Raw genomic sequence first — 19,744 nt, 5'->3', positions numbered from 1 at the left:
TATATATATATTTGTATAATATTTGTAACTGGAAAAAAAATATTAAGAGCTTGTTTTTGGACCATTAAGTTTTTTGTGACAATTTTTAAATGTCAGTTTCCCCTAAATCTATAAACTTTATAGCAAAAATTGTTTTTAAAAGTAAAATTAAATTGTCAAGTATTTATACATCATGGCAGTATGTTATTCTGCCTACGCTGACACAGTAAAACATTACTGTATTATGAGAAAGAGAACAAATTTGAAAGTGAAACCTATAGATTGTTTACAGTTATGAGTATATAAATGACAAATTTACCATTAAATAATAATATAAAATAAAAGTATTTATCATTTACTATTATATATGTTATTTAATGGTACACACACACACATATATATTTGTTATTAAATGGTAAATTATTATTATTTAATGATTAATAGTAAAATGACCCAGACATGTTTTTCTGAGATTCACACACACACAAACTTTTGAGGGAAAATGTCATTTTGGTTCGATCAAACGTAGCAAAACATCCACTAACATGACAAAACTGTGCTTCTACCTTTAAAGATCTGCTGCACATGGCTGAAATCTTTATTTCACGTTATCATGGAGCGCGAAACTGATCCACCGCCGCATTGCTTTGAGCAATCACGTCTTCTCAACTAAACAACAAAGGCATGTGGACAAGAAGATGCGAGAAAGCAACGGTCCTTGTACTGCAAAAGAATCCTGAGATCGATGATGCTGCATTCTGACCCTTCCAGTTTCTGATTGGCTCTGTCAAACCGTACGACCGAAAATTTCAGTTAAAGCTCAATGGTGAACGTTTGAAGTGCAGCAGAAAACAATATAATATTCGATTCATTCATTAGGACAAAAATGTGTTTGATTTAAGCCAATGAAATTAGCAGTGATCTACGGTATGTCATAGAAAATACAAGCACCACTTATCAAAGTAACTTTTTATAATCGTTGACCAAAAATGATCTTTTTTTTTCATTAATAGACCATTATATTACTCAATCAAATCAAATATAACTGATAAAACCAAAAATAAAATACATTTTCTAGAACAAGAACTGTTCAAGTGTCAGCTGAAGTCCTAAGCACTTATTATAACTGATTTTTTTTCTGTTCATTCAGATAAATGAAGCTAGACAACGAACAAGTCATGGAATAAGCTCACACAGAGTTTGAAGGCCGCAAAAAAAAGACATCATTCCCTTTGCTTTTCTATTCAAATGCAGATCAAAAGAAGGCAAAACAGTGCAAGAGGTGAATGGTGCAAAAACTGAATGACTCCAGTGAGTAGCAGACGCCGAGAGAAGCAGGATGCACCTCTCCACCCAAACAAAACCAGAGAGGAGAGCATAAAACGAAGAAAAGGGGGCCTTGTCTGTCCACATGGTTGGGGATATCATTCCATTCCACTTCAGAGTTCGTCCCCTGCACAGAGCTGTTAAATGTGTGCAACAGGACAGCATTGTCATAACTCACAAAAGGCAAGTGCTTGTTTGTGTTCTGAACACCACCGACCTCACGATCACACCTAGTTCTGTTCGTTCGTCAATATCCCCGTTAGTTTGTTCAACTACTATAAGCCCGGCGGGCTGTGGGCGTCTCTGTCGGGCCACAGGGTAGCCGGGCGTCCTAATGTAACAGTTTCCGTTAAGGAAGGTGGTTGCAATTGCTCGCTAACTAAATTTTCGTACTCGCTACTGTCCTCGTCATCATCATCCTCCTGGTCTTCCTGGCCGGTGGCCTGACGGTTCAGGGAATCTGAGCTCGAACCGTCTCCGTTGCCCAGGCCCAGACTGGGAGACGGGTGGCCGGGCGAACCTACGGCTTGGGGCCGCGGCAGCAGTATAGCGCTTGGTGAATCTGGAAGCAGTGTGGTGCTGTAGATTGGTGGAGATGACGAGTTCACGGGTCTCTCTAAACTGGGCTCCACCGAGGGACCTGAGAGCATGACTCGAGTCAGCGAAGAGTGTGAGGAGTCGGGAATGGCAGGGTTATCGGGAAGCGTGACAGCGGCTGCCTCTTGAAGTCCTGTGAGGAAAATAGAGAAGATATTCAAGGAAATTGTTTCCTTTTTTTGTTAAACAAGCATCAAATGCGCAGAGTCATCAGTACATACTTCTCTCTTCCTCAGCGCTGTTACGTTTCCTGAGAGCGATTTCCTCTTTGAGTTTGTTCACTTCTTCTTGGATTTTCTCTCTCACTCGTTCACTTTGATCCACTTCACAACACACCGCCTGCAGGATGACAGAAAATTCATGAGGGATGCATGATATTATTGGAACGTCATCCGAATTGGCGGATAAGGCTTAAAATGTAAACATCGGCATCGTCACAATATTAAATAAAGATGAATAACTCACATGTGATGTGAGTGTGCTAGCGATTTTTAGAATTTTTACAGCTCTTCTGCTTTAGACCATCTACAAATGTTAAATCTACAAATAAAATAATAAGGTTACAACGGCATCTGTCGGAAAAAAACAAAACAAAACTCAGCAGTGATTGATTTTATTATAGTTATTTTCAAAGCTTTCAATGTATTTATAAAAATAGCTTTAATAATGTTTATTTAGTTCTAACAAGTAAGTTTTTGCTTAAAACTAACCAAAATTAAAAATAATTTGTTTATAATATCTGCACAGGAGAGACTTGGTGATGTTTCCAAATAAAAGGAAATGAATATCGGTATTGGCTATCGGCCAAAATGAGTTGAAAAATATCAGAACATCACATATCGGCAAAATCCAGTATCGTGAATCCTTAAAATTCATAGATAGCACATTCTCAGCATTATTTATTTAAAACATTTAAATGTTATTACATGTTAGCAAATTGTGGTGTATTTTAACCAACATCTCCTGAAGTTATCTGAAAGTTCAAAAACATTATAAGAGTGTAACTCACCTGCACTCTTTCTTGAAGGGCACTGTATACTTGAAAAATAGCTCGAATGTCTTTCATCACCCCATCCTTATCAAAGAACTCGGTCCTATAAATTAAAAAAAAAAACAATAACAAAAATATTATTATTAAAAATAAATAAATAAACACTTATTCAAGTATTTACTGCAGCAAAAGTCAGACTTTTTTGTTTTACATGCCGTGCAAAACTGTATCATGGTTTCTACAAAAAATATCGAGCAGCTTAACTGTTATTAACATTGATATTATTAAGAAATGTTTCTTGAGCACCAAATCAGTGTATTAGAATAATTTCTGAAGGATCATGTGACACTGAAGACTGGAGTAATGATGCTGAAAATTCAGCTTTGCAATCACATGCATGAATTACATTTTAAAATATATTCAAATTGAATAGTTTTAAATTCTAATAATATTTCACAATATTACTGTTTTGATGCATTTTTGATCAAATAAATGCGGCCTTGGTGAACATTTTTTAATGGTAGTGTAAAAACAAAATAACAAAATAATTTGCTGTATCTACAATTTGTGACACGGCTAAAGAGGAATATTGAACATTGCAGTCAGGTTGCCTCACCCATGTTCTTTAATGACACTTGCGTAGTTCTTGGAGATGTTCGGCACAGATGAGACTTTATATTCCTGTTGACTGGTGTTGCCCAGGTTTGGGATGCTTAGAGATATCCTCTGATTATACCTGCTGAGATAAAGATCCAAATTGCAACAGAAATGCTCATAAACACGGTCTCAGCTACATCACACCATTTGCAAACATTATGCATGGTATTATGAAATAACAATATGAGAGACAAGTCTCTAAACAGTTAACAGAATCATGATTTTATCATATTTTGAGAACTTGTACCCAACAGGATTACATTTTCCCATAAGTATGTATTAACCAGCATGTACATACTTTTGTGTTGGGAAGGTTACTTTGGAAATGTAATAGGTTACAGATTACAAGTTACCCTATTTAAAATGTATTAAGTAGTATAAATATTTTTAATTACATTAATGTAACTGATAACATTTGATTACTTTTCTAAATTTCTAATGTTTTCAACTGTTAATAATTTTCAAACATGTAAACCAGGCAGGGTTGACCTTACAGTAGTATTCAACTGATTACTGTCAGACTTTTAAAATCTTTCATCACTTGAATTAAGATTCAAGTAAAATTTGATTTTAAAGCACAGCAACCACAAAATCAGAACTTACTTTAAGATCATTCTGAGGTTAAATACAGATTTAAAACCATAACAAGAAATAGTTTAGTAGCTATGATACTGTTTTTCAAATCTTTGCATAACTATCACAGGAAATACTGGAATCTAACAATGCTGTCGAAAAAAACAAAACAGTAAATATTAAAAATAATTAAGCATATACATAAACCCAAATAGGAAATAAAACAGCTATCGAATAAGCATGTGTCCTAAATTCTTGAAATATTGGTGTATCATATTTTAGGGCAGTCACTGCAATTTATGAAAGAAATCAATTAAATCTGTATGTGTGTGAAAAAAATTCAGATGAAACCCCCATTGTAATCTGTAACTGTAATTTAATTACACATTTTTCTCAGTAACTGTAACTGATTACAGTTACATTTATTTTGTAATTAAATTACGTAATTCAGTTACATGTAACTAGTTACTCCACAACACTGGCTGTGACTGACAGTGCTGGGAGTAACGCGTTACAAAAGTAACAAAATTACAGTTACTTTGTGCCACAAACACTAACCGTGAGAGCTGCAGGGTCGGAGGAGAGAAAGAATGCAGCGGACAAGCAACAGAAATGAAGTTTATATAAAATGAATGAATACGCTAAATATATTTGACTTTACAAAACGAAAGGAAAAGACTGAGTGTATATGCTGCGGAGTTTGGTTCATTTTTGTGTGGCGCGGCGCTCTACAAACAAGTTCACGGAAAGGAAACCGAGACGACAGAAAGCGCATCCTAAAATAAAAGTCAACACATTGCAGTTTTGAATGATCTGTATGATCAAAAATTACGGAGTATTTTCCGCTGTTCGATCTCGAAGGCGCCTCACGCACACACAATACAGCATTGCAAATGTTGCAGCCTGTTCATTATCAGAATAATATACAGTCAACCAAACATATACACTCGTTAATTAAAATAGTCCGTAGTACAATCCGCGTTAAGTACAAAGCCTGGTTTACATAATAAATGATAGTTTAGCAATCAAATACATCGTGAATATGGAAACATTTGGATTCGTGCCGAATGAGAGAGGTAGGCTGCGTGAGAACTAACGCGTTTGATTTCAGTTTCGCGTTAAATTAATTTGATTTGACTTGTTTAGCAACTTATTTTTCATTCGTTTTGTTCTGAATACCGTTAAATTTAGAGGATTTGTTGTGGAGTGAGGAGAACTAAAATGGCCTATAGGCTAGCTGTTGTATTTATTATTTGTACATTAGGGCTTATAACATTCCGCTTTATTTACCGCTATGATTTCTGAATGTAATTGCGGTTTGTGCTTGAAAGTGAAAGTAACTCAAAAGTAACTCAAATGTAGTGTAACGCATTACAATTCAGAGACAGTAATATTATAATGTAACTATTACTTTCAAAAAACAGTATAAAAATTCGGCATGCAGTTGCATCAAACAATGGTATAAACATCATTCAATGTAAATTGTGATAATCGTAATTAATAATCGCAATTACAATTTCAAGGGAATAATAAATAATTATGATTTTTGTCATAATCGTGCAGCCCTACTTTGAATAGTTGAGACTGAACAGATTACATCAAACCATATCTTGAACTGATAAAGTCCCTCTGCTCGCACAGGAAGGTCGTCACGTCCTCACTATGAAACGTATCACGTCTGTGATTTGAGCCTTCATGTTTTGGCAATGCATGATAAAGTTTACCAAACTAAAATGGTCATTAAATAAAAACTCTAACTTTTGTCTGTAGCTTTAGGACGGTAAAAAATAATCAACCATGGATTTACCTATTACATTGAGGAATTCTGAGCTACCGATGTGTGAGTCACTGATGCTTAAAGTCTCCTCCTGTCTCACTTCTCCCAGCAGGAAGCCCTCCTAAAAGAAACATAAAATGGCATTTCAATGGCAAAGACAGTGTAGTTAATGCTGGGTACACACTAAAAGATTTTTTAAATCTTATAAGATCTTCAAAATGTGAGAGACCACAAACATGAGGACAAAAAATCCTAGATTTAACCGTTTTGCTCCTATAGTGTGTGGTGTGCCGTGATGTTCCCCCCACACATCAGGATTTCTGATAAGATAATCTTTAGAACCACCAAGATAATCGGGACATTACCTAGGATTGTCGGAAGGGGAGAAATCCCCAAATCAGCCCGATTATCTTGTGGTGTGTACCCAGCATAAGATAGAATGTTATTATGACAGCAAGTTAATAGACACTTTCAACAAACAGGATACTTGAGGAGGCCTGCAACTGTTTTAAAATGAAGTAATAATTACTATTATTATTACACAAAATTTGGGATGTCTTCATATAGTTTAAAACCCTTTTATGATTTAGCAATTTCTTAGCAATAAACACGAAATAAAAATAAACATTAAAAATACAAATGTTGAAAACAACCTAAAAGTACAAACACATTTATTTATTTGCTTATTTAAAACAGCATTTCAGCTTTATCATATAAGCCTATAAGCTGTCAATTAGCCAGGGCTTGCTAGTCTGTAACTAGGTTTTAGTTTTTAGTTATTGACAAACTAATAATATATATATATATAATATTTTGTCCCCTACAGTAACAGGCCAAATGCCATTTTAAGGGGAATACAGATATTTGATACGTTTAAAAAGCAATATACAAAACCTAATCTGTACCTCTAATGGTCATGGGATGCCAAAATGTACCATATTAGGTGAATGTACCCAGAATTCATGCAATGAATATGTTACAAAATAGACAAGTTTATACAAGGAGGTCTGAAAAACTGAAATTTCCCAAACACTGCTGCAATGAGAGAACAACAGAAACACTGTTCTCCAGGAACACAACACAACTTCCCTGGTTATTTACTTGTTCAGTTTGAGATCACACTGAAAATGCAGATTATTTTTTCCAATTAAAATAAAATTACGTTACAAAGGTGGTTTAGTATCAAAAGCCCACATAATAACACCATGTAAATTGACAATCTATCCCATAGACAAGCTCCAATCAAAATTAGAATGGTTGCCATTTAGATATTCAATAAGGAAAAACAGTAAAAACTGTCAAATCTTTGACTGAATGAAAACAGGTTAAGCATAACACCAGACTAACCAGCTCAAAACAACTATGCGAAGCCTGCAGGGTCAATGGCAGATCTCCTACTTCCTAATGCCTCAACTACTACACTAAAGGGAATGACACAAAGAGCAAAAGGGGCTAGAAAATGTTAAGCAATTTGTGAACACTTCATTTAATGTCTGTTAGACATTCAAGTTTGCATTTGACAGTTGTTGCTGACAAACAATTTAGCCTTAATCTTGACACCTATAAGACGACATCGACGAGATTTAATTCACCAATCGCTACTGGGCGGTGTCCATTTATGACAGCGAGCAATCATACAGTGAATAAACGGCAGTGACACTTTCTGACAAGCTTGTAAAATCTTTCGGCTTGTAGGTTTGCTAGCTGTCAGCCAGGCTGAAGCCACACCAGGAAGATGACACCGGGAAATGAATTAATTCTGATTTGATGGAATAAACTGTTTGTTGTTTCGCTGTGCGATCGTGCTCTTAAACATTTACCCTCAAAGTCAGATGACAGAGTACTTACATGGTCGGAACTGCTGTTGGCACTGTGATAACACACAGAACTAAAAGTGTATCCCGAAATTGATGCCGCCATGATGGAAACATACGCGCCGAGCCCACAATCCTTTGCGCACGCACTGTACATCAGCCTGCCCATGAATAAACAAACCCTCTGCTGAGGTAAAAGATGCTCACCCTAAAAATATTTATTTATTTATTAAACGTTCGACTGGACGAATGAAATGTGGAAAAACTGATAATAATGATTTAGTGTTAGAAGAGTTATTGGAAGAAAGGAAATTAGTGTGTCTAAATGATGGAAATAAGACTCGGATTGATATTAGGACAGGAAAGGAATCAGTACTTGATCTTACTTTGGTATCAAATCATTTGGCATCAGTTTGTAATTGGAGAGTATATAAAGATGGGACTATAGGGAGTGATCATTATCCGGTTATATGTAAAGTCAACATCTCTGTAGTGGAAAAAGTAGATGGAAGAGGAGGAAATTGGGTGTTTGAGAAAGCTGATTGGGAAAAGTTTCAAGCAGAAAGTGATAAATATTTAAGTCAAATTGATAATAATACAGATATAGAGTTATTAAATAATGAAATAAAGCAAGGAATATTAGCAGCAGCAATAGAAACTATACCTAAAAGTAAAGGTATAAAAAAAAGGAAATTAGTACCATGGTGGAATGATAATTGTAAAACAGCAGTAAATATATATATATATATATATATGTACACATACATACATGCATGTAAATAAATATATGCATAATTTTGTTTTTATTTCTGTGTAAATATCTAAACATTATTAAATCAAGATGCATTTACTTGAGATGCAAATTGAACATATGCAGTCTTGTTTTCTGAGAAATGTAACAAAATTAAGTGAATTTATGTTTAAAACAAGAACAATCCTCTGTCAGGAGGGCATGACTCCCTTTGAATTAAGTTGATTTTTCAACTTGGCTAATATGTGTTCCTGTTTTAAACACGAACATCAATTTCTTATAAAACAAGAATTTTGATGTAAAAAGACTTAAAGTTTAAGTAAATGTATCTTGATTTAGGAGTCTTTAGAGATTTGCTATGGGAAAAAAAAGGGGGAAAAAAACAATAAAATGCTAATAAAAATTTTCATAAGTTGTATTTTCATACTTTGAAGCATTGCTTGTTCAAGACATTTACATTATTATTATTATTACCATACTTATTCCGCCCCGCCCACTTTTAATACTTCGCTCTTCCGCATTTTGTCATCCGACTTCCGCTAAACTGAGGAAAGTGGGTCGTGTACTGTTACACAGCGAGGGTGATTTCGTCTTTTTAAAAGCAAATGTGCACCCCAGCCAGTCGAGCAGTCCAAACCACTCGGCGTGGGTGCTGGTTAGTAAGCAGGGATCGGTGGAGACTACTGGATGCTCGTGCATCGCTGGTTTGGGAAGGTCGTGTAGCCACACAGCCTCGATATTATGGAAGGTAAGACTATCACACACATCATTATTATTTATTATTCATGATAATATCTGGTTGCGTGGCTTTTGAAGGGGTGTCTCTGAACAGTCGATCACACATGTTGTATTTGGTAATTGTTCTTGGAGGCATTGTTGCCTGGATTGTCTCCCTGGGAAGCCATGGTATGTAATCCCTCATGTTCTCCTCCATGATGTCAATCCAACATGAAATCACCTTGCTTACAATGGACTGAGAAACACCAAACCTTTCAGCAAGATCACCCTGCAATAAATTAAGACGCAGCTTCATCAGAGTCATCAGGAGCTGATCCCAAGTGTGTAACTGGAAGCTGTTGGTGTATGTACTGGACCTGGTAAGGTTCTCGGCAACTGAATGAAATGCATCCAATGTCAACCCTGTGTATAGCTGACAAAGGTTGTTTTTTCTCAGCAGAGTTATGTACAATGGCACCGGCTCAATGCATTGTGTTCCCATATCAGATGTAGGTGGCTTCAGATTGAGTTGTGATTTTGAACTGTAGTTGCGTACCATAATATCTTGTACTATCGTAAATATGAAATAAATAGGTGGCCAATGGTAATCATGCAAAATAAGTTGTACTTTGTTAACAGCTCGTTACTGATCTTACCCATCTCTTCATACCATCATAATGATGCCACGGCTTAGTTTACCTGAATCTGACAACCTTTTCAGCACCCGGCGTGACTTCTTTACCGGAACATCGTCGTAGCCGAGCCATTTCTCGGGGTAAGGCTGTTCGTCAGTCGGCTTCCCGTCCATGAAATGGTACGAACACACATAAGGGCGCTTGGGTGGGCGCTTCAAATTTAGCGCCTTCAGCCATTGCCTCAGGTTAGGTTGTAAAGTGCACCACAACACTCCGACCGCTTCACATTGTGTTCGTAACAATGTTGGTGCAATTGTTCTCTTCTCTTAATCCAACTGTTATGGCAGCCCCTAACTGAGCATATAATACTTGACATATTTGCGTTCTGTTATCTAGCCACTATCTTAGGTACGTCCCTCTCAGCCGGAAGTAAGATGACAAAACGAACGCAATGGCGGCACCATTGTTGCCATGGAAAATAAGGTGAGAGCTGCAGACTTATTGGTGATGTGGGAGAAATATGGTAATTTTGCAGTTTTGTGTCTTGTGCTTGTTTATGAATGCTCTTTCATATTGATTTTCTTCTTCAAATAAACACTAGTGATGTTACATATGACACTGAAGCGTAAAAGCGCGTATCGAGTACGCAGCGCAATTTCTCACGAAGCTCTGTTTTCAGAGAATCACGTGATCAACGTGATCAGAACTCACTTTCTGTCCAATCACGTGCGCTTGTCGGAATCTTCGAGCTCCCAGATCTTACTTTTACGTAAGTTTTCATTCAGACTTACTCAATTAGATACCCAGACATACAAGTAATATGAAAAAATAAAATATTTGCCATATGTAGTTCATATATCTGTGAATTCTTCTATTACATCATATTATTTTCGTACTGGCATTTAATGCCACAGTTTAATGGGTAAATTATTTTATCAGAGAGAGAAATTCAACACACACACACACACACACACACTGTTAGGCTTTTATTTGTGCTCGTAACATGAGTTGATGGAATTTGTGGTCGCTGCTTTGTCCGACGGAGCGTCTTTCACAGGCTTTTGGCTGCTATATTTCTTATTAACCACGAGATGGCGCTGTTTTTGACACGCTCGAAGCTTTAAATCTTTCCCCGAAACGGTCAGAGGAAAGCCTCAGTGCTTCATGAGGCTTCATTTGCCGTACAGTGTCTCAGTACTAGTCTGTTTTGGAAGGATATGATTGAATCTGAACCATACGGTGACGCATTGCTGCCACACACATTTTTTTTTTCACTCAGGTATGTCGTAATAACGACATCTTTTCTCGTAATAACGAGATGTTTTCTCGTTAAAACGACATCTTTTCTCGTAATAACGAGATGTTTTCTCGTTAAAACGACATCTTTTCTCGTAATAACGAGATGTTTTCCGTTATTATAGATATATGGTACATTATGTGAGCGAGCTAAGCGACTGTCCGCGCTGCTGTCGCCACAGTCTGACATAAACCAGGAGTTTAATAGGTAAATGAATTGATCAGAAACACACACACACACACACACACACTGTTAGGCTTTTATTTGTGCTCGTAACATGAGTTGATGGAATTTGTGGTCGCTGCTTTGTCCGACGGAGCGTCTTTCACAGGCTTTTGGCTGCTATATTTCTTATTAACCACGAGATGGCGCTGTTTTTGACACGCTCGAAGCTTTAAATCTTTCCCCGAAACGGTCAGAGGAAAGCCTCAGTGCTTCATGAGGCTTCATTTGCCGTACAGTGTCTCAGTACTAGTCTGTTTTGGAAGGATATGATTGAATCTGAACCATACGGTGACGCATTGCTGCCACACACATTTTTTTTTTCACTCAGGTATTGAAATGTTAACCTAATGCTGCGTTCCAGAGAACTTGGATATAATAACTATTATTATATTATGTTATGTTATATTATATTGTATTATATTTATACGTATAATATGGGTCTGAGTGCAGTTATTGGATAGCACTATATTGTAGACAGATTGGAGATTAATCCTAATAAACATGCCGCTACAATTAAAACCATTCCATTAAAATACATTTAAAACGGTGCATTTCAATAATTTCAGCAGCGTGCAGATCCTGGTTTATGTCAGACTGTGGCGACAGCAGCGCGGACAGTCGCTTAGCTCGCTCACATAATGTACCATATATCTATAATAACGGGAAAACATCTCGTTATTACGAGAAAAGATGTCGTTTTAACGAGAAAATATGTCGTTATTACGAGAAAAGATGTCGTTTTAACGAGAAAATATGTCGTTATTACGAGAAAAGATGTCGTTTTAACGAGAAAATATGTCGTTATTACGAGAAAAGATGTCGTTTTAACGAGAAAATATGTCGTTATTACGAGAAAAGATGTCGTTTTAACGAGAAAATATGTCGTTATTACGAGAAAAGATGTCGTTAAAACGACATAACATCTCGTTATTACGACATAATTGAGTGGAAAAAATAATATGTGTGTGGCAGCAATGCGTCACCGTAGAACCAGCACCATCTTCTGGTGTATATTAGTTGTGTTCTGCAATTTGGTCAACCTTTTAGGTTTGGTGAGGAAAGCATGGACAGAGTGATCAGATGGATGGAAGCACAAAATCTAACTGAAAAATTCGGCCATACTTGATATTGGAACTGGAAATGGGATGTTCCTTGTGGAACTGGCACGTCAAAGTTCAGTCTGTGTCTGCATTTAGTTATATTCAATCATTCTGTTAATTTAAATACTTTTTAAAATCACAATAATCAGGGTTTCTGCAGGTCTTCGACCTTACACAAATTAAAGCCTAAAAAGATTTTACATTTGAGCAGAAAATCTTAAATTCATAAGTCATTAAATGTTTAATTCACTGCAATATATATATATATATATATATGTACACATACATACATGCATGTAAATAAATATATGCATAATTTTGTAAATATCTAAACATTATTAAATCAAGATGCATTTACTTGAGATGCAAATTGAACATATGCAGTCTTGTTTTCTGAGAAATGTAACAAAATTAAGTGAATTTATGTTTAAAACAAGAACAATCCTCTGTCAGGAGGGCATGACTCCCTTTGAATTAAGTTGATTTTTCAACTTGGCTAATATGTGTTCCTGTTTTAAACACGAACATCAATTTCTTATAAAACAAGAATTTTGATGTAAAAAGACTTAAAGTTTAAGTAAATGTATCTTGATTTAGGAGTCTTTAGAGATCTGCTCTGGAAAAAAAACTAAAATGCTAATAAAAATTTTCATAAAGTTGTATTTTCATACTTTGAAGCATTGCTTGTTCAAGACATTTACATTATTATTATTATTACCATACTGAAGTATTATGTTATAGTTTATTCAATGTAATACTCAAATTTTCTTTACTTGATCTTAAAAAGGTTTTAAAATTTTGTTAAGTCTTAAAAAGTCTTTACCTTCATAAAACGTGCAGAAACCCGGATGATGTAAATAAGCATAAATAATAATCACATAAATGATCCCTAAAGGCCAAGCATGGTTTTTCAAACCTCACTGGAATTGACTACTCCAAGGCTGCTGTAGAGCTCACCGTAAATATTCTGGAAGAGGAAGGCTTCAAAATGTTAAAATTCAGGTAATGGAAATGATTGGTTTTTAACATACGTAAATTAAGTAAATAAATTCATTGCACATTTAAAAAGAACACAGAATAAAAGGGAATTTTTATTTGTCTTTGTGTTTTACATGTGACTCCAAGTGGCGGATTTCCTGAACCCCAGCGCAGAATTGAAGGGTTTTGATGCATGTATAGATAAAGGCACATTTGATGCCATTAGTTTGAGCCCAGAGGACAGAGAGGAGGCAAAAAAGTGCTATGTGAACTCTTTAAAAACTGTAGTGCAACCAGGCGGCTTCTTCATCATCACCTCCTGCAACTGGACCAAAGAGCAGCTGCTGCAGATCTTCAGAGCTGGTACCTTAACATATTGGCATATTTCTTAAACTAATAATGTTTCAAATACTGTAATGATTGTAACATAGTTGTGTTTCCTGCAGGGTTTGAGTTGGTACGAGAGCTGCCCACCCCCCGTTTCCAGTTTGGTGGTGTGACGGGTAACAGTGTGACAGCTTTGGTATTTAAAAAGATTGACTAATCCTCAAGTTTTTGTAAAACTTTCTGTTTTTTGCAATATCAGTTATGTACTTTTCTAATAAACTATTTTGGAAAATATTGAACTTGTTTTTTTTTTAATGTTGAGGTAATCAAAGAAATTTAATTTTTATCGATTTGCCTGTTACATGTAACCTGGTGTAGTGTTCGGAGAGGAGCACATGAGGGCAGTATTGAGCTACATTTAATCTTAACGTTATGTCCATTTTTACACAGTTCTTATAAAGTTGATGTCTAATGTACTAAGGTACAAATATGGAGTAGTTAATTGTGTACACTGTTGGGTTAAGTTATTTTTTTGTCTTTCTATGTAGGGTTTTGTCTGAAGATTAGTGCAATGATTTTTTAAAAGTATTTTTTTTCTTTGTAGACCTTGACTGATATTTGAGTAATACATTTTTTCTTAAATATTTTTTTATATATTTAAAGTAATTTTTTGTCTTTGCATGTAGTTAGAGATTTGAGCAATACATTTTTAATGTATAATAAAACTATTGAGGCCATACAATGGAACTGAATGTAATGACAATGCCAGCTGTTGTTAAGTGCGGTGGAATTTGTTAAATAACATTTACATTGCCATTTAATTGCTTGTTTTCAATGCCAAGTTTTCAGGCGGCCCTGTAAAAGCCAATTTAATACCAAATTATAAAATCAATTTAACTAAAAAAAACAATATTATCAAAAAGCCCCTTTATTTGTGCAACATAATTTGTTTATCCATTTACTAAACATCCAGTAATTGAGCTTTTTTGCCTAACAGTTTTCATGCACCAGAGCTTTACCCCGAAGCTTTCAAGCACTCTTGCGAAGTTCTTGCACCAATGTGAATGTGTGTCTGTGTCTCCCATTGAAACGGCTGAACATGAACAAATGTCTCTCGCTAAATTCTGTGTCACACTATTGACACCTCAGAAATAGCGTCCATACAGTCTCTGTTACCTCTCTCTTTCTTGGGGATATTTCCCTTTCTCTTGGTCATTTTTAAGAAAAAGTCTGACAGCTGCACCTGATAAGAAAATGATTGAGCTTCCAGGACACAACTGCTACCACGGCAACAGTGAAAGAGCAATAAAACACTGGCTTTGGGCCATGATGCTGTGGTGCTTTAAAGTGAGAGAAATCCCCCATACCTCTCTGGTTATTACCCCGTCCCCTAGCCAGAGAATGAAATGAAAAACAAAGACCTGAATTTAAATCTCCCTTGGCACCTTCCAGAGACGAAAACAGAAGTTTAAATTAAATAAATGGATTGAGGGTGCAAAAAATTCACCTTTTTTTGTGCATCAGCATTTCTTGTCAGTAAGAATCTGAGCAGACAGAGTATCCAGACAGCTCTTATTGAAGCAGAGATGTTGAATAGTGAATTAATAGTGTATGAGATCGATAGGTAGCCAGTGTACATAAATGTGGAAATCAGCTGTGAAGTCTGCAGCATTGGATCAACTGTACCATGGCCACTCAAACACGCAGTGACCTTGAGCTGGTTAGGAGCTTGCATGCTGGCTGAGAGCAGTCAGACTCTTGTTTGGAGCACTATAAGGACTTTACAGGATCTACTACTCTGTTGGCAGATGATCATTGTTATGTCATCATTGGCTAATAAACTTTAATGCCTAATAGTCTTTTGTTTTCATAGACAAACATGTATTAGGTAAACGGATGCATGTGAAAACAATAATAGCCATGTAAGTTAACTTGGCATTTTAGACTGAAAAATTTTAGTCTTTTTCCATTTTTAAATATTTTTAACTTCATCAGAATGGTATCAAACTTGGGGACTTCTGTGGCACTTGCTATAAATGAACACACACACACACCACACACCACACACACACACACACACACGTACGTTCATATAAACCATGGTTGATTCTGTTTTGAATATGTTTGGAACTATTTCCATTAGAGGATCACAAAAATACACAAGGTAACTTATTTGCATTATTGTGTCGAAGAGAAAAGTGATGCAATTTTGTTTTTTTGAATCACGAACATGCGGATACTCAGAGCTCTCTTGCTCGTGTGATATTGTGATCTTATGATCTAAATGTATTCTTTGCTATCAGGAAATTCAGTTTTAAACTTTCCAGTCAAATCCATTACAAAAAAAAAGAAAAATCAATTTCCATTTCCAGGTGATGATCATTCAACAGGTTGCAATAATGAATGCTGGTGTGAAAAGCCCACTCAGTGCTTTTTAATATAAAACTCTTGACTGTTCATGACTTTTGACCATTAGGACACTAACTGAAATTAGAGTGTTAAGCCTTTAATTCAACATCCAAGCAGGCTTCTCTAATGAAGAAAAATGTATCCATTGTGTTTAATTGAATTAAGTTTGCCTTCTCCCTAGTCGGCTAAATACAGGCAGGATATATTTTATATACTGAAAGTTTGCTTTATTCTGTCACTAGTTTAGCACTCTCCAGGGTTCTTCAGCAGATGTAAATTCACAGAGATGGAATAAAGGAGACAGAACTGGGCTGGAGGCTCTTCTGTAACATCTTAAACTCAGTTCTTCTCTCGTCATGCAGGAATGGGCCCCAGCAGGTTGAGCACAGACTAATGGTCGGACTAAAATACATCACCTTTGTTCAAAGAGGAGGTGGAGAGTTCTGGTAAAAGATGGAGCGGGCGAAGACAGAACATGCAGTGAGATGTAGCACCTGCTCGGTCTCCTCATAGCGATTGATGGGAACTCATTGATGAAATTCTTTGAGATTAGGGCCTGTGTAGATGCTGTCAGGGCCAGGTCATTGTTCATATAGACGAACTGCAGTAAAATTGGGACACTAAAATTGTGGAAAAGGGAAATTAATATGACTTGATCTTTTTAAATATTTTTAAAAATAAGTAATTATTGCCCTCTGAAGATTTCTATTTCTTCATCCATCATAATAAAATTATATTGTATTATAATTAAATTATATTTTATTATAGTATAGGTTAAACTACATTTAACTGGGTTGATCCTGAAAAGGTGACCTGAAATGTTGACGGCTTTAACCGCTAGAGCGCCAAAAGTTACATAGTGCTGCTTTAAAATAACTGCCAGGTCAATCTGCCATTAGGGGCCTATAGCAGAACCCCTCTGGGATTTAAGCAATAGCCTAGCTTTTGCCTTGTAGTGAAGATTAAATATGTTTTATATCCACCGACTAGATGGATTCATAGTTTGTTCATCTTTGAAACTTCAAGGCATGTGTGTGTTGGAGCTGGTAGGAACTAAACTCTGCAGGATGTTAGCTCTCCAGGAGCAGGATTGGACATCCCAATCTAATTTAACTGGTGGCGCAATTCTCACCACTTCTGAAATCACACCTTTTGTCCCCATCACTTTTTTTTGACTCAGCATTCAGTGGCTGCATCTGAAATCTTAGGCAGCTGACTTGATGCCTCGCTGCCTTATCAGGCAATGACTTGCAAGCAGCGTTTGCGCATAAAGGTACTGATTTCGGACAGACTTTTGAGGCAGCATAACGGTTTAATGATCTATTCTACAGCTGTTTAGAATTCTAGCAACACTCAATTTGCGAATGAATTACTCTTGAGTAATTTTCTTCTTCAACGAATCGCTAATGAATCACTCTTTTCTATTCAATGAACACGTGGTCACATGGGTTAGCAAAGCTGAATCGGTTAATGATTTTGAATCATTCAGCTCACCCATGCCGTTTAGAGCGGTATCTCACTCATTAAAATTGGATACTTTATAATAGAGTGAGCAAAAAGAGAACTGGATGAAGTGGATAATTTCCTGCAATCATTTGAAAGAAAGATGAAAATACACCCTATCATAATCGTTTGTTAGCCATCAAGAAGCACTTAGTTCAACACGTCCACCTGCAGCTTATGAACGCCTCACTACAGGTAAAGACTCCCTTCATTACACACACAGCGAGCAATGTATATTGTATGTACATTATTTATTTTCACTTTTTTAGTGAAGTAGCTTGAACAGCTTTTATTTCTTTTTTTCTGAAGTGTGCTGTAGCTTTCAGTTTAGCTTATTAGTAGTTTGCCCAGCACTATGTATATGACATGGTTAAAGGGGTCATATGATGCGATTTCAATTTCAATGGAGTGTTACAAGCTCTTGGTGCATAAAGAAGATCTGTAAAGTTGCAAAGACTAAAGTCTCAAATCCAAAGAGATATTCTTTATAAAAGTTAAGAGTCAACCACGCCTACCTAAAACGGCTCGTTCTAACACGCCCCCACATGTCTTCGTCATGATGTGGGAAGATTTGCATAACGCCGCCCAAATGTTCACGCAAAGAAAGTTATTCTCGCTGTAGTACTGTTGTTGCCGTCGCCGCCATGTCTTTCATTACACCAAATACACAAAATAATGTTCTTTTTAGCAACATCATATGACCCCTTTAATGATAACCATTTGAAGGAGGAACTGGTCTGTTATCTACTTTGCAAGCCAAGATCTTTGAAGGTGCCAAATTACATGCATGCAAAGATGGAGATGGGTAAGATTGAATGAGCAGTCAAAAGTAGCACGTCTGACCCCCACTCGGTCCAAAAGAGATTTAAAAACCCAACCGTTCATTCAAATTCAACATATGGCATATAAACTCAATGGCTCTACAGTAACCCACTGCCACAAAATCGATAAAGCTGAAATAGAAAGTACTTGGCCAGTGCTGAAAGGTTTGACTTATGCTGCTAGTCCTTGGCAGATCACAAGTATGAGTTATCTATGAATCAGAGTTCATAGAGACAATTACCATATGATAACTAGAGGCTAAAGGAGCATCTACAGCTCACTGTGGTCTGCATCTGGGACTGTGCAGACGGATGTGCTATTACCGTTCTGGACAGGACAGATGCTTCAGACATGTCATCAGGTGACATCCCGCTAGTTGTCTACACTGGTCCATATTTTTCACCGTTTGCACTTTTGGCTGTGCCAAGGACTGACAAAGGCAGTCACACTTAAAGACATAGTTCACCCAAAAAAACGAAAATTCTGTCATTTACTCATCCACATGTCGCTGCAAACTTTTTTGGCTTTCTTTCTTTTGTGGCACACAAAAGATTTTAGGAGAATGTTGGGGTATGAACGACACTGGAAACCAATGATATCTTCTTACGTAGGCCTACCACATAAGAAAGACAGTTGTACAATTTTGGAACAACATGTTGATGATTTAGATTTTATTTTTGGGTGAGCAATCCCATAACTACACCTGTGTGAACTTACTGACTTCACAAGTCTAAAAATCACCTTGTGATTAGTTCGATGAACAACTGTGAAAATGACAAAGGAAAGTGAAGTTAGAGCATTGTTTGTTTGCACATTTGATATTGTGTTATGTTTATACCCTTCTAAACTGTCCAGATGTATTTAATTTGTCCAACATTTTTCATGGGTCTACTAGCTAAAACTTTGAATACACACTTCATGTCTCAGGATTTTCAAATATTTTGTAATGGTTTATGATTAAATGAAAGTCAAAAGTTTTAGATTAATTGTGCCTACTTGACAGAATATAAATTACCTCATGTATTATTATTATTAATTTTTTAATGGATGGGATGGAACAGATGGAATATGAAAAAGCAGCCAAGAAGTGTGGGAACACATTCAACACTGTTTTAAAAGCATTCTAGGACACATACAATTGGTTGAGAAGCCTAGAATGTGCAGAGCTGTAATCCGGAGAATGGTAACTACCAGAGAACTGGCTACTGAGAAAGCTAAAATATATTCGATTTAAAATATAACATATGCATGTCTCTCTGTGTGTGT

The 19,744-nt window shown here is 36.3% G+C and overlaps 1 protein-coding gene and 1 pseudogene across 1 annotated transcript; one reads left to right on the top strand and one right to left on the bottom strand.

The window, feature by feature from the left end:
- Positions 1 to 1,199: 1,199 nt before the first annotated feature.
- On the bottom strand, positions 1,200 to 4,164 carry LOC107733081 (BRISC complex subunit Abro1-like). Its single transcript, XM_016544576.1, has 5 exons — positions 4,154 to 4,164; positions 3,510 to 3,629; positions 2,912 to 2,996; positions 2,124 to 2,241; positions 1,200 to 2,035 (listed from the first exon to the last, which is right to left on the bottom strand). Exons 1-5 carry the CDS (start codon positions 4,162 to 4,164, stop codon positions 1,581 to 1,583), a joined length of 789 nt encoding a protein of 262 aa, XP_016400062.1. The 3' UTR covers positions 1,200 to 1,580.
- A 5,769-nt stretch (positions 4,165 to 9,933) lies between these two features.
- Positions 9,934 to 13,961, top strand: LOC107733080 (protein-lysine N-methyltransferase mettl10-like; annotated as a pseudogene).
- The last annotated feature ends 5,783 nt before the right edge of the window (positions 13,962 to 19,744 follow it).

The sequence above is a fragment of the Sinocyclocheilus rhinocerous genome, unplaced genomic scaffold (assembly GCF_001515625.1).
Source record: "Sinocyclocheilus rhinocerous isolate Xijiao unplaced genomic scaffold, SAMN03320098_v1.1 scaffold8, whole genome shotgun sequence".
In the NCBI taxonomy this organism is placed as follows: domain Eukaryota; kingdom Metazoa; phylum Chordata; class Actinopteri; order Cypriniformes; family Cyprinidae; genus Sinocyclocheilus; species Sinocyclocheilus rhinocerous.
Note: the sequence above shows the minus strand (reverse complement) of the source record. Positions and strands in the feature narration are given on the sequence as shown.

What these genes read in the sequence shown, in the direction of transcription:
- LOC107733081 (XM_016544576.1), bottom strand. An exon ending in AGTGTCATTAAAGAACATGG is followed by an intron (nt 2,997 to 3,509) that starts GTGAGGCAACCT and finishes TTTAATTTATAG; the next exon opens with GACCGAGTTCTTTGATAAGG. An exon ending in CCCTTCAAGAAAGAGTGCAG is followed by an intron (nt 2,242 to 2,911) that starts GTGAGTTACACT and finishes GTCATCCTGCAG; the next exon opens with GCGGTGTGTTGTGAAGTGGA.